Raw genomic sequence first — 14,185 nt, 5'->3', positions numbered from 1 at the left:
CTCAGTTGGAGAAGAATTCTTCATACATAGGGTGGAAAAAACGCAGTTGTAATTTTTACCGATCCATTTTTTAATCCTCTTTGTCCTGCAAGGACCTCCTAAGGTATCCCTTGGAAGTGTGGATTTTCAGCATGTGTCTTCTATAATTAAACAGCAAGACTAGTGGGGGTGGGGGAAGAAACCTAAATCAAAATGGTAGGATTTAGGCCATCTTTCCCACTGAAGAAATTTGCTTGAGGCCCTTCCAGAGAAATAAATGTTCAAGACTATGATATTAGGTAGAGAGGTGTGGAGAAAATGCATCAGCTGCCTGCATTCATTTCTCAGCTCTTTCCTTGTGTTCACTAGGTCTGTGCTCTGTTGCGACAGGGGTGGTTGGGGACACACAACAAACACAATCCCAGTGGAAGTGCTTGCAAGTCATGTGCACAGGTATCCCAGACCATTGTTCCATAAAACTAAAAATATAAAGGATTTGGCAGGACATCTTTAAAACATCCAGGGCCAGATGCTTCGGCTTCTAGTAAGCGATAATTTAAACGTCAACAAGTTATGCAGGTCTTAGGAAATGATCACATTACTATTCAACAACAACCAAAAAACAGGTTGTCATGACAACCCCTGTGCCCGTTACCTCTTTGTATGCCTAGTACTTGGGGGAATTAATAAGGAGGAGGGGGGAAGATGGGTTGAGGGTTTAGTTTTATTAAAATAATGAAGGCAGTTGCCTCGTTACTATGGCCCATTTGGCCTATGATCTTTGGAATGTGTGAATGTTTAAGTAAGACATTTTCAGATGATAATGCCAGACACTCTGCCCATGGATTATACATACTGAACTTGGATCAGGGTGGCTGGAAGGTCACATCAAAAATTTGAAGATGACAGGAGGAGGGCAGGAATGCACTCCTTTCTGCATTTCAGCTATTTCAAAGGTTCTGCAGCTTTATTTTCCCACCTGCTAATAGAATGCTTATTCTCTAAAAATGTACTGCAAATGACTGTTTGCACATGGGGCTTGTGTTCTTCTCATCATAAGAGTTTTAGCTTTGCTAGTGTGTACATTTTCACGCTGCACCAAACCTTTGTTTCCTTGCTCAGATTTTCAGCACCGGCATTTTTCTTTCTGAATAATGTGCAGAATGGGCGTGCTAACCTGCTCATAAAAAAAGTGTAGCCTAGCTAAGAGAGCAAGCAGTACCCAAACTCCAACGTCTTATTTTCCCGAAGGCCTTTCATCCAGTTTGTCAGCAAACTGGAACGTCTAACCTGACGGTGTAAAAATTTTGGTGGTTAATTATGCTTATAGTGTTTGCTGTCATTCTAGGGGCAAGATGTGTGGGTCCTGCTGCTAATGGGAGGAAACTTCCAGGTGTGGCAAGAGGCAAATGATACTGTGAGCCTCCTGTTAATTAAAATCCAAGCCGCACATTGGCAAATCACATTTAACCAAGAAACTAAATGCAGAGAAATGGGCGTATTAAAAGCTGAATTCACCTTGGAATTGGTGTGTTCATGCTTGAATTGATACTAGCAGGATGAATGGTGGTGACAGGGATCATTTTTGTTGACAAGAGCTGGAAATAAAACAGCTATATTATTATAATTAGGAAAAGCATCAAGTTGGATTATAATAGGGGCTTTCTTGGAGAAATGGCTCAGTGTCAAATTTATAGTCACTAGCTAAATGAGTCTCTTATATCCTCGACAAAGGGACAAAAACAGTTTCCAAGTGAAAACACAAACAGAGAATCCTGTTGTTATATTTCCTGGGCATTACGCAGGGTCCTATTTATCACGCACCAACACTTACTGCTTTGAAGAAACATTATCCGGCAAGGTTTACACTTTTCAATTTGCCTCTGTGGTCTGCATTCTGCATGCATTTCCATGGAGAAGCCTACACCACAGCTCGACTAGAAATCTTTTCTGCTGCAAGATGAACCTCAAAGTATCCATTTTTCCCCCCTCTGGGTAATCACTTGACAAATGTATCCACAAAACCTCTACACACACCTCTTCCACTGTACAGGTGCCTCAACCGTCTTGAATCACTGTTAGAAGAAATACCATCCTTGACAGAAAGCAGTGCTGCCTTTTCATTTCCAGATGTCAAAGTTGAAGGATGCGGATTTCCTGGCAAGCTAGACATCAGGCAGAAATACCCTGGATGAGGATGTGGCTAAAGCTTGTCTTTTGCTCTGGTGTAGTCCCCATCCCAGTAGTTCTTCCGGGCAAGTGTGTAGGATTTGCATGGGCTGAGAGGTATTGCGTTCATCTGAATGCCATCTATTCAAATAACATTGAGAAACTTGCACCAGCAGTGTGTCCAATGCCTGGATGGTGCTTCCTGCATCCAAGCACATCTTATGTTTGAGCCCGCTGCAATTTTATACCACATGAAATGGATTGGATGGGAGCATGTGGGATTGTATATATGTGTTTTCTTTGGTAGGTCACTTTCTTATTAAGGATGGGAACCTATTGTTACTTTTGGAATGTCTTTTTGTATTTTTCTCTCAAAATTGAGGAAATATGCTATATTAAAACAATTAGGCAAAACTTACACTTAGTTATAAATTACAACAATAGCTACCACTTAAGATTATAAAAGACTAATCATTCAGTCTCTCCTATACACACGTATCATGTACATACATATAGTAATAGTGACCATGAGCTCTCAGAAGCATCACATGTCAATAACTCATCATCACTTTTTGCATACCTTATTACATTTGATTATCTCAACAAGCCCAGGATATAACAATTACTTTCATCTTCCTTTTTATAGATTAAGGAATGGAAACTTAGAAAAGTGTTGCTACTTGCACAAGGACACAGAACTTTACTAGTTGGAGATGGAATATAAAACAAGCTATTTCAAGTCAATTTGACTCCAAATTTATCTTCTCAGTGATTCTTCTATACTTAATATCACCTCATTTGATCCTCACACAAAACCTTGAGGTTTGCAGAATAAAATTACTGTCTTTGCATGGAAAAACACTAAATCACAGAGCATATATATGATGGAAATTTGACACCTTACTCCTGCTTCAATGTTTGGTAATGCAATGGGATGCCTCTCATAATAAGAACATTAAGTTACAACAATCAGTGAAAATAGATGTGATCATCCTCAGTCTTGTAATAGTATCAAAGGAAATGTCCCACCACTTCCATTTACCAAGAGATAATCTGCATGGGTCTTTATGCACTGTGAATGGTTTCAAAAATACTTCACTTTATAAACAAATCAGAGTAAGAGTTCTTCAAAGTAATTATGATAGAAATTAATGCTTCTTTGGAGAAGAGTGAAGTTAAATTTTAAAATGTCTGGTGCTCCGTGCTGTCTCTCTGAACTATGGCCTTTCATAAGAATTGCCTGAAAAATATTTTTAAAAAACTCCACCACCGTCCCCATATTGCCATTCCATAGATCTGAAAGAGAGTATCTCCATTTTTTGCAAAACTAGATTCTAATACATTGCAGAACTGGTACTCATAAGCTTAGCATGTGGTAATTTCTGTGCTGGGTCCCTATAGCTATTATTCAGTTAACCCTCAGGATAATTCTAATATTGTAGACTTTAAGTCTGAGTGAAAAGATAGCTGTAAGTATTTCAGGATAGCTTGGAACTATCTTACCTGCAAAACCTAACCCCATGCTACCTCTCAAACACACCCACCCCACACATACAGACAGTGGTTCTGTCATTGTCCAGAAACTAGATATAATTTTGTTTTTCCTCTATGAAGGCTTTTCTTAATTTAAGAGTCACCCTTTAGAAGGTAACTTTGGTGATGACAGGAGTTTTTGATTATTTGTTTGCTTCTCTTTTTATCCAATACCCAGGGAATACCTGGAAGTGAATGCTCACATTCAGTAACGTAACATCATACTCACTATAGACCTTGGCTTTATGTTTCTGAAAATGTGTTACTTCATAATGCAGGAAAAGCATTTCTCCTAAAAAAAAAAGATCAAAGTAAACATACAAGACAAAAAACGAGGCAAAACAAAAAAAATTTATGGAAGAGTTCACCCTTTCTCAGCAGTCCCAGAGCTCAGTCCCAGTAACTCTTGAATCTTTTTCTTGCTACTTACTCATTTTTTTCTTTAACTTTTTTTGAACTAATTTAGATTTAGAGAAAAGTTACAAAAATAGTTCCTGTACACCCCTCTTTCCATTTACCCCACTGAACATCTCCATAAACTTAGTGCAAGGATCAAAAAAAGAAAATTAGCTTTGAGATCCGTATTTATTACCATTACCCAATGTTAATGTATTATCACTGCGTACCTGCACTACTGCTCTAACCTCATAAATATAACCTCATAAATAACCTCCTAATCTTTCACATCTCTGCCTTCAATTAAATCTAGGAGCAATAATAGAGGGAGAAGCATGCAGTATAGGATTGATCCCTAACTAAAATATCTTCTCCATTTCCTGCAGGATTAAGCTAATACTTCCCGTCTTGGCATTCAAATGCTGCCTATATTTTGTTCTCAGTTTTTATCTCCAACTTTGGCTTTGATGACTGACTTTTCCAGTCATCTCTCTTCTAAAAAATTTTAGGTGCTTTTAGCTCACTGTCTTCCTCGTCCTCTTACCTGGGAGGTTTTTTCCTCCCATTCTTCTCCAGCCCACACAACATTTAAATAACTACAAATATTGTACTTTCACATGCTCATTTTCACCAGCTAGTTGATGAACTACTTGTGAATGTGAGTCTTAATTTCTTTTTTTTTTTTGATATTGTTCCCAGAGTCTGGTGGAATGTATTATACAACTGACATTCAGTGTATTTTTTTTTATTTTTCTTTCGAACTAGAATTTGTAGAAACTTTGAATCATCATTCTGGGTAAAAATTCCAATTTTACAGGACTATCAACCACTCTACAAGCACTAGTGTTACATTTTCCTGTACAGTGACCGTAATTTCAAACATGTCCAAAGGGTTTTGATTGGCAAGATCTTGGAAAAGCTCTATCCTATTTCAGTAACCATGGAGGTGGGCTTTTCATATCTCCCACCCCCATACCCATGCCCTTCAGGTTTAAAACACTCTTCCCCTATGTTGCTGGGAGTGTTGATTACTAGCAGCTCAGGGCTGATGATCACGCAGCTGGCACGGCTACCTGGCTCAAGGCCAATGTTCTATTATTAGAGGGGTTCCCACAGCCCATAACGGGTCAGTGCTGGAGTCTAATAGCCTGGTCCCCTTTCCTTGGTGACGTCCCAGCTCTGGAGCTTCCAGTGGAGTCAGCTGAGACCTTTGTTGTGATCCCAGCCCAAGTACTCCAGTATTGCCCTTCTCACTTCCCCACAGGGAGTGATTGAAGAACACTCCCCCAAAGACTGCAAGAAATCTCTATCTCAGCATCTACTTTCTAGGAGATTCAACTGTGATGTTTCATTCTTCATTAAATCATCAGCTAATATAGTCATTGGGCCATTCATTCAATTAGCAAGTTGTATGTTCGATAATTGTTATATGTCTGATGGCTCCTGGATGAGGAAGGCATTGACTCTGCCCTCAGAGATCATACTTAACACCACACTGAATTTCTCCAAATTCTCCTCAGTTTCACCAGTTCCGAGAATTTTCTCTCAGAACTACTTTGCCTTTATTTATGCTTGACTTATTGCTTAGAATTCCTTCCTTGCCCTTTCTCCTGGTTAATCTCTGTCTTTAATAATTTATCTCAAATGCAATGTCACTCAGATAACTGTCTCTGACCACCCTCTCGGTGGACTAAATGAAGAATCCAAACTTGGTGTTATTACATCCAGCTGAATTTCTGTATATATGTGTGTCTATATATATATGCGTCCCCTCTTTTATTTCCTACCACCAAACTATGAGCTTCTTGAGTACAGATTTCCTCTAAGTATGCATCCTCATATTAGGCAAGCTGGACATGTTCAGTTACTAAATGAATGAGTGAATACAAAATAGACACAATCTTTAAGAGAAAAGGTTTGTATTATATTGGTAATTAGGTCCAATTACCTAAACATGCTGATTAATTGGTAGTTGCAGTCCAATTTTATATTCTGAAGGTTAGATAAAATGGATATAATGTTCCTTTGATATTTCTGCACAGCTTTTCTCAGCAGCCATTTTTTTCCCAAATACATTCAGTTGTGCTTTTGCAAAACTTAAATGCTACATATTATATCATATTATTAGCCTTGTTTTATATTTATTTGGTATCTCCTTTTCATTTTCTCCAAGCTCACATGGATCAGATAGGTATCTTTAAAATGAAAACTATAAAGGAGTCTTAAGTAATATAGATTTTAAAAGGGCTATCTTTATATAGTATTCCAACCTAGCAGTACTCTTTCTTTTAAAAGATTTGGGTATTTTTGAAGTTAAGACAAAGTAGTGTGTCTCCATATTTTTAAAGAGATTGCTTTTCTTCCTTATTCCCACACATGGATTTCTGTATGATACGCTTTGCAAAATTTAGCTCTTGGCAAAGAATAATGTGTTAATTATTATCCTTCTTTCTTTCTCTCCCTCTTTTTTTTAGGTACGTCTGTCACTAATATAACAGCTACTGATGCTGATGATCCAGTTTATGGAAACAGTGCAAAGCTGGTTTATAGTATCTTGGAAGGGCAGCCTTATTTTTCCATTGAGCCTGAAACAGGTTGGTGTCCTAAATTTTGAATTCTATTTACCATGTTATTGCTCCAGGGAAACACTTTTCTTGGGATTTGGATTACAAAATGTTATGGTTAAGTACTTTACTGCCTGTATCAATAATAGTTTAATGTGTTATTCCTGTGCATGTGAAGTACATGGCAAGCCCAACAATCATTTTGACTTTGATTAAAACAAATTGCAAACCCTTTGTAGGATATCACCTATTTAACAGATGGCCTGGCACCATTTTTCATCCTGGGGGAAACATGTGCTTACACATCAGGCAGACTTAAATACTAACTTTAAGAATAACTACAACTACTAATTGGCTCTGTGAGGCTTGGCAAGTAATATTTATAAGTCAAAGATTCAACTTTCATTTCTATAAAGTGGATATGGAACCTACCTCATAGTGTGGTGATGAGGATCAGGTGAAACAATAAATATCAGCTGTACAGAGCATGACATGGTAATCATTCAGTGGGTATCCATCCATTATTGGTATTAGTATTTGTATTACATTGGCTATTAAATGCCTCATTTGTAAAACAGGACACTGATATCTACTCATTAGAGTTCTTCATGAAGATATTATTATTATTACTAATATTAAACCTAGCCAATATCCTGAGTCTGGTGGTATAGATTTTAGAAACCATTAAGAAAATGTTTCATTTTTAAAAAGAAACAATTTTTTTTTTACTGATTGGGAAAATAACTTCATAAAATAATAGTTTTTGTAAATGAAGATATGCCTTTTCATTGTTTAATTTTAACAATATGCTAAGAGAATAAAGCCATTGTTTCAGACTCTTATAATCCTGTGGGATTTTTTGGTAACAGTTTTATTAGGAATAACTATATTCTTTGAGTGTATTTTTCTGATGTATCAGGTAGTTTTGTCTGCAAATTGCCAAATGGAAAAATTCAATATATGACTACATACACATATGATATAATTTATCTGATCCATGAGTTTTCAGCATTACTGAGATAAATTTTCATGTGTTACTAGTAAGTCAATTACTAATTAAATTGAAAATTTAAAGGCTGTTTTTTTTTATTCAAAGAGTAAAATCCTCGTGCATTTAAAAGTGATAAAAAGCACATTTACTCATACATAGGTCATGACTTAAAAATAAACTTAGACTTAGAAACAGGAAATATAACTCTTCTAAAACACGTTCATTTGGGGCATAATTAAATATTCTTCCTCAGCAAAGAAGAAAGTTTCTTCCAAACTTTATCTCATTTGGGCTCCCTGATAACCCTGGGAAAGCATCAAGGAAGGTGGCCAGCTCTGAGTTTTAGGGTCAAAGAGTCTGGACACGTCCTATTACTTGGCCAAAATCAGTGCCAGGGCTGAGGCAGAATTAAGACTCACACCCAGGTCTTTTATTTTAAAACCACTGCCAGATATCTTTGTACTTCACTTTTTAGTGTCAGCAATCATGGTACAGGGACTTCTGTAAAACGGAATGTGTTGACTGCTTAAATGGAGTTGAGCTGTTTTCTGCTTTGCTCCTTGACTGTGCTCATTTGGGTCTTTTGTTCAACATTCCTAATGTAATATAGATGTGAAACCTGCAAATGTCCATTCAGCTGCACTATGTGCTAGGCCCTGAATTAAATATAAGGAGAAAAATTCACAAAGCTAATGTCAGCCTGCAAATATCTCACAATGCATTCTGGAAGGTAGATTTTTTTTTCCCCCAGCATAAATACAAGGAAGCATAGTGATGCTATTTGAATAATTTATAACTAAAGAATAAATTACCATGTGATACAGATAATTAAAGCCCCCTACTAAGTCAGAGGATTTGGACACTTTAAGTCTTATTGACATATATTGCCATTTGCTTAATTACATCTAGTCAACAACATTGAATATTTACATTTTTACTCAGCTTATGAGTGTCTATCTCAACATGCATCCCTTTTAGCTTTATCTTTTCCAATCTGACATACACAAATCTACCTGTTTTATATTTTAGAAAGCTTATTCTGGTACTATTATGGAAAATGTAATGGAGAGAAATGGTACTTGAAGAATATACATAGTAGTTACTTAATAAATACTCGTTGAGTGAAGTTGAGATTTTTAACTAAAGCGGACACAGTGAAGAAGGAAAGAGGCTAAATTCAGTGATCAATAAAGAGTCAGCCTAAGTTCTTGAGTAGAAACACAAATATGCCTGAGTGAAATGTAAACATTTTTGTGTAAATGCCTGAATAATTTCACTTGAGTGTGTTCAAATGAAAGGAGTGTTAATTATTCCCATAGAATCTAAATTGGACTCTATGTAAGGACTTCTCTATACAAAAAAAGTGAGAATTGTTTGTGTGTGTGTGTGTGTGTGTGTGTGTGTGTGTGTGTGTGTGTGCAGGAGGGTATAAGTGCTATGCAGAAACATTAAGAACACTTTTAAAAATTGTATTAGAAAAATACAGGAAAAATATACAAAGGCCATTGAGCATTTGGACTTTTTATTTCATAGGCAAATTGAAAGCCTGTCCACTTTCTGGTGAGCAGATATGTGTATCAGTTTTGTTCACTGGGAAATGGACACTGAGACAAAGTTAGGGGAACAAGTGGCTTCTGGAGGAATATTGATTATGAAAAATGAAGGAAGCATTCTCTTAGTTCGGGATGCTCTGGCAAAATGCCATAAACTGGGTGGCTTAGAAGAAACAGAAACCGACTTCTCACACTCCTGGAGGCTGGAAGTCTGAGATCAGGGTCCCAGTGTTCTCAACTCCCCAGGAGGGCCCTCTTCTGGCTTTCAGATGGCCTCTTGAATCCTCTTCAGAAGAGTGAGCTAACTGGCTTCTTTTTATGGGAACACTAATACAATTTATCAGGGCTTCACCCTTACGATCTAATTACCTCGCAGAGCCCCCATGTGCAAATACCATGCCCAAGGAGATTACACTTTAGTGTACAAATCTGGAGAGAGACACAAACATTCAGTCCATAACTAGCATGAATCAGGATGAGGAAAGCCCATCATCACACTGTGATGCGGATCTTTTACCCGTGCAAAAGTTAAGAGGAAAGGAGGCAGAAGACAGTGCAGATTTGACAGCATCTTAGCCAAACCCATGGAGGTCCCTGTAACAGAGATCTCTCTTGAAAGAGAGTCCCATGTTGCATATACACGGCCAGGCTTTGATGCAACTTACCATGCTCAGTCATTGGCTTGGATGTGCCTGGAAAGAGTAGGACCTTGGCTTGAATCCTAAAATTAATCCTAAAGATACTTGAGCTGAAAGGTGTCAGCAAACGGTACTCTTAGGCGAGTATTTTTCTTGAAGATGAATCCAAGCAGTGGAGCTCTGTGGCTGCTACATGTGAGGAAAACAAAACAGAAGATAACCTTTTTTTTTTTGTTTTGTTTTGAGAGGGCATCTCTCATATTTATTGATCAAATGGTTGTTAACAACAATAAAATTCTGTATAGGGGAGTCAATGCTCAATGCACAATCATTAATCCATCTCAAGCCTAATTCTCATCAGTCTCCAATCTTCTGAAGCATAATGAACAAGTTCTTACATGGTGAACGAATTCTTACATAGTGAGTAAGTTCTTACATGGTGAACAGTACAAGGGCAGTCATCACAGAAACTTTCGGTTTTGATCACGCATTATGAATTATAAACAATCAGGTCAAAGATGAATATTTGTTTGATTTTTATACTTGATTTATATGTGGATCCCACATTTCTCCCTTTATTATTATTATTATTTTTATTTTTAATAAAATGCTGAAGTGGTAGGTAGATGCAAGATAAAGGTAGAAAACATAGTTTAGTGTTGTAAGAGAGCAATTGTAGATGATCAGGTGTGTGCCTGTAGACTATGTGTTAATCCAAGCTAGACAAGGGCCTTAAAACATCCATGGATGCTGATTTCTCTCAAAACAGGAGGGGTGAGGTTCTAAGCCTCACCACTGTTGATCCCCAATTTCTCACCTGATGGCCCCCCTGCGACTGTGCCTGTCTTAGGTTGTTCCTTCCTTGAGGAATCTTACCCGTCTCTGGCTAACCAGTCATCTTCCGGGGCCATACAAGGAGATGTAAAGTTGGTAAGTGAGAGAGAAGCCATATTGTTTGAAAAGGTTAGCTTTTTACTTCTTTGCAGATTTATGCCCAGCACTTGTCTCGAGGTATCTTTATCACCTGGAGGAATTATGATGCTTGGTAAATTCGATATGAGGCACGAATTCTATTTAAGGGTTGTAATTAGGAAGGAAGAAGAAAAGCTATAGAGGTAGCATATGGAAGAAAACATGGGAGGATTGATTATTTCCTTTACATATCTTCTTGTAGAGTACCTTAAGAATGTATAGGTTTTAAACTACTAACTAACTTGCACACATGTATTAACATAATAGGAATACGGTGACATAAACTAAGCAAATCTATAATTACCAGCCATCTCCAGTGAAGCCAAGAAAACCAGTTAGGCACCCTAGGCATTTGTGAGAATTTGTCTATGATATGATGGATATTGTCCAACTGTACTTGAACAGTCTGAGAGAAATTAGACAAATTAAAGCAACCCATTTCTGGCATCTGTTCACATCCCATACGTTCTTTTAACCATAGATAGTCTATAGTCATGAGATTTTGGAGTGCTACAACTTGCACCCCTCCCAACTCCTGGTTGAGTTCCAACAGTACAGATCCACTCAAATTCATTGTCTCACTGTATGCACATGCCAGCCTAGACATCTCCCTCCTCATTCCAGTGGCAAGTCCAGGAAACAGTGGGATGGACGCAGCCAAAACCGCAGCATCGCCCAGATCCCTGTGGAGGCTTTTTGATGATCATCCCCAGGCACGAGTCCTCCAGAGAGTGCTGATGCCGGAAGCTCCTTCTCATATTGTATCTTAGTTCATTTTCTGGGTAGCCAAGCTAGGCCTTGATCTTCTGCATAAAAACAAACAGACCCTTTGCCCACACTTTGACATGCTCTCTATACCACTGTGTAGAACTCATTGGAAGTCAGCACACAGGAACTGCTTTTTTTTTTTATTAAGGAAGGAATATTATCAGAAAATAGTACCTCCATAGCCGATCATCTGACACCCTTTAAGTGATCAAAATTAAGGATATTTAAGGCATGCATTAATCTTTGATTTACCAATAGTTTTATCCTATCAAGGAGTAATCCCCCTTTTCTTTCTTTCTTTCTTTCTTTCTTTTTTTTCCTTTTTTTTAAAATCTTTAATCTACACTTACATGAAGAATACTATGTTTACTATGCTCTCCCCTATACCAAGTCCCCCCTAAAAACCACATTACAGTCACTGTCTATCAGCATAGCAAAATGTAGAATCACTACTTGTCCTCTCTGTGTTGTACAGCCCTCCTTCCCCTTTCTCCCTACCCCCCATGCATGCTAATCTTAATACCCCCTTTCTTCTTCCCCCCGCCCTTATCCCTCCCTGTCCACCCATCCTCCCCAGTTCCTTTCACTTTGGTACCTGTTAGTCCATTTTTGGATTCTGTAATTCCGCTGCTGTTTTGTTCCTTCAGTTTTTTCTTTGTTCTTATACTCCTCAGATGAGTAAAATCATTTGGTATTTCTCTTTCCCCGCTTGGCTTATTTCACTGAGCATAATACTCTCCAGCTCCATCCATGTTGCTGCAAATGGTAGGATTTTCCCTGTTCTTATGGCTGAGTAGTATTCCATTGTGTATATGTACCACATCTTCTTTATCCATTCATCTACAGATGGACATTTAGGTTGCTTCCAATTCTTGGCTATTGTAAATAGTGCTGTGATAAACATAGGGGTGCATCTGTCTTTCTCAAACTTGACTGCTGCATTCTTAGGGTAAATTCCTAGGAGTGGAATTCCTGGGTCAAATGGTAGGTCTGTTTTGAGCATTTTGATGAACCTCCATACTGCTTTCCACAATGGTTGGACTAATTTACATTCCCACCAGCAGTGTAGGAGGGTTCCCCTTTCACCACAGCCTCGCCAACATTTGTTGTTGTTTGTCTTTTGGATGTTGGTGATCCTTACTGGTGTGAGGTGATACCTCATTGTAGTTTTAATTTGCATTTCTCTGATAATTAGCGATGTGGAGCATCTTTTCATGTGTCTGTTGGCCATCTGTATTTCTTTTTTAGAGAACTGTCTGTTCAGTTCCTCTGCCCATTTTTTAATTGGGTTATTTATTTTTTGTTTGTTGAGGCGTGTGAGCTCTTTATATATTCTGGACGTCAAGCCTTTATCGGATCTGTCATTTTCAAATATATTCTCCCAAACTGTAGGGTTCCTTTTTGTTCTATTGATAGTGTCTTTTGCTGTACAGAAGCTTTTCAGCTTAATGTAGTCCCACTTGCTCATTTTTGCTGTTCCTGGGGAGATATGTTCAAGAAGAGGTCACTCATGTTTATGTCTAAGAGGTTTTTGCCTATGTTTTTTTCCAAGAGTTTAATGGTTTCATGACTTACATTCAGGTCTTTGATCCATTTTGAGTTTACCTTTGTATATGGGGTTAGGCAATGGTCCAGTTTCATTCTCCTACATGTAGCTGTCCAGTTTTGCCAGCACCATCTGTTGAAGAGACTGTCATTTTGCCATTGTAAGTCCATGGCTCCTTTATCAAATATTAATTGACCATATATGTTTGGGTTAATTTCTGGAGTTTCTAATCTGTTCCACTGGTCTGTGGCTCTGTTCTTGTGCCAGTACCAAATTGTCTTGATTACTATGGCTTTGTAGTAGAGCCTTAGAGCCTAAAGTTGGGGAGTGAGATCCCCCCTACTTTATTCTTCTTTTTCAGGATTGCTTTGGCTATTCAGGGTCTTTGGTGTTTCCATATGAATTTTTGAATTATTTGTTCCAGTTCATTGAAGAATGTTGCTGGTAATTTGAGAGGGATTGCATCAAATCTGTATATTGCTTTAGGCAGGATGGCCATTTTGACGATATTAATTCTTCCTAGCCATGAGAATGGGATGAGTTTCCATTTGTTAGTGTCCCCTTTAATTTCTCTTAAGAGTGACTTGTAGTTTTCAGGGTATAGGTCTTTCACTTCTTTGCTTAGGTTTATTCCTAGGTATTTTATTCTTATTGATGCAGTTATGAATGGAATTGTTTTCCTGATTTCTCTTTCAATTGGTTCATTGTTAGTGTATAGGAAAGCTACAGATTTCTGTGTGTTAATTTTGTATCCTGCAACTTTGCTGTATTCCGATATCAGTTCTAGTAGTTTTGGAGTGGAGTCTTTAGGGTTTTTTATGTACAGTATCATATCATCTGCAAATAGTGACAGTTTAACTTCTTCATTATCAATCTGGATTGCTTGTATTTCTTTGTTTTGTCTGATTGCCGTGGCTAGGACCTCCAGTACTGTTAAATAACAGTGGGGAGAGTGGGTATCCCTGTCTGGTTCCCGATCTCAGAGGAAATGCTTTCAGCTTCTCACTGTTCAGTATAATGTTGGCTGTGGGTTTATCATGTATGGCCTTTATTATGTTGAGGTACTTGCCCTCTAT

At 37.9% G+C, this 14,185-nt stretch overlaps 1 protein-coding gene across 4 annotated transcripts in view; it reads left to right on the top strand.

Moving 5' to 3' along the window:
- CDH8 (cadherin 8) overlaps nucleotides 1–14,185 on the top strand; it is a 347,671-nt gene that overhangs the window by 142,897 nt on the left and 190,589 nt on the right. For all 4 annotated transcript variants that reach the window (XM_073225673.1, XM_073225674.1, XM_073225671.1 and 1 more), the window contains one exon: nucleotides 6,552–6,671. In XM_073225673.1, coding sequence (XP_073081774.1) covers nucleotides 6,552–6,671 — 120 coding nt within the window. The remainder of the gene's footprint in view (nucleotides 1–6,551; nucleotides 6,672–14,185) is intronic.

Source organism: Manis javanica, chromosome 17 (assembly GCF_040802235.1).
Source record: "Manis javanica isolate MJ-LG chromosome 17, MJ_LKY, whole genome shotgun sequence".
Lineage (NCBI taxonomy): Eukaryota > Metazoa > Chordata > Mammalia > Pholidota > Manidae > Manis > Manis javanica.
This window is presented reverse-complemented; position numbering and strand designations above follow the sequence as displayed.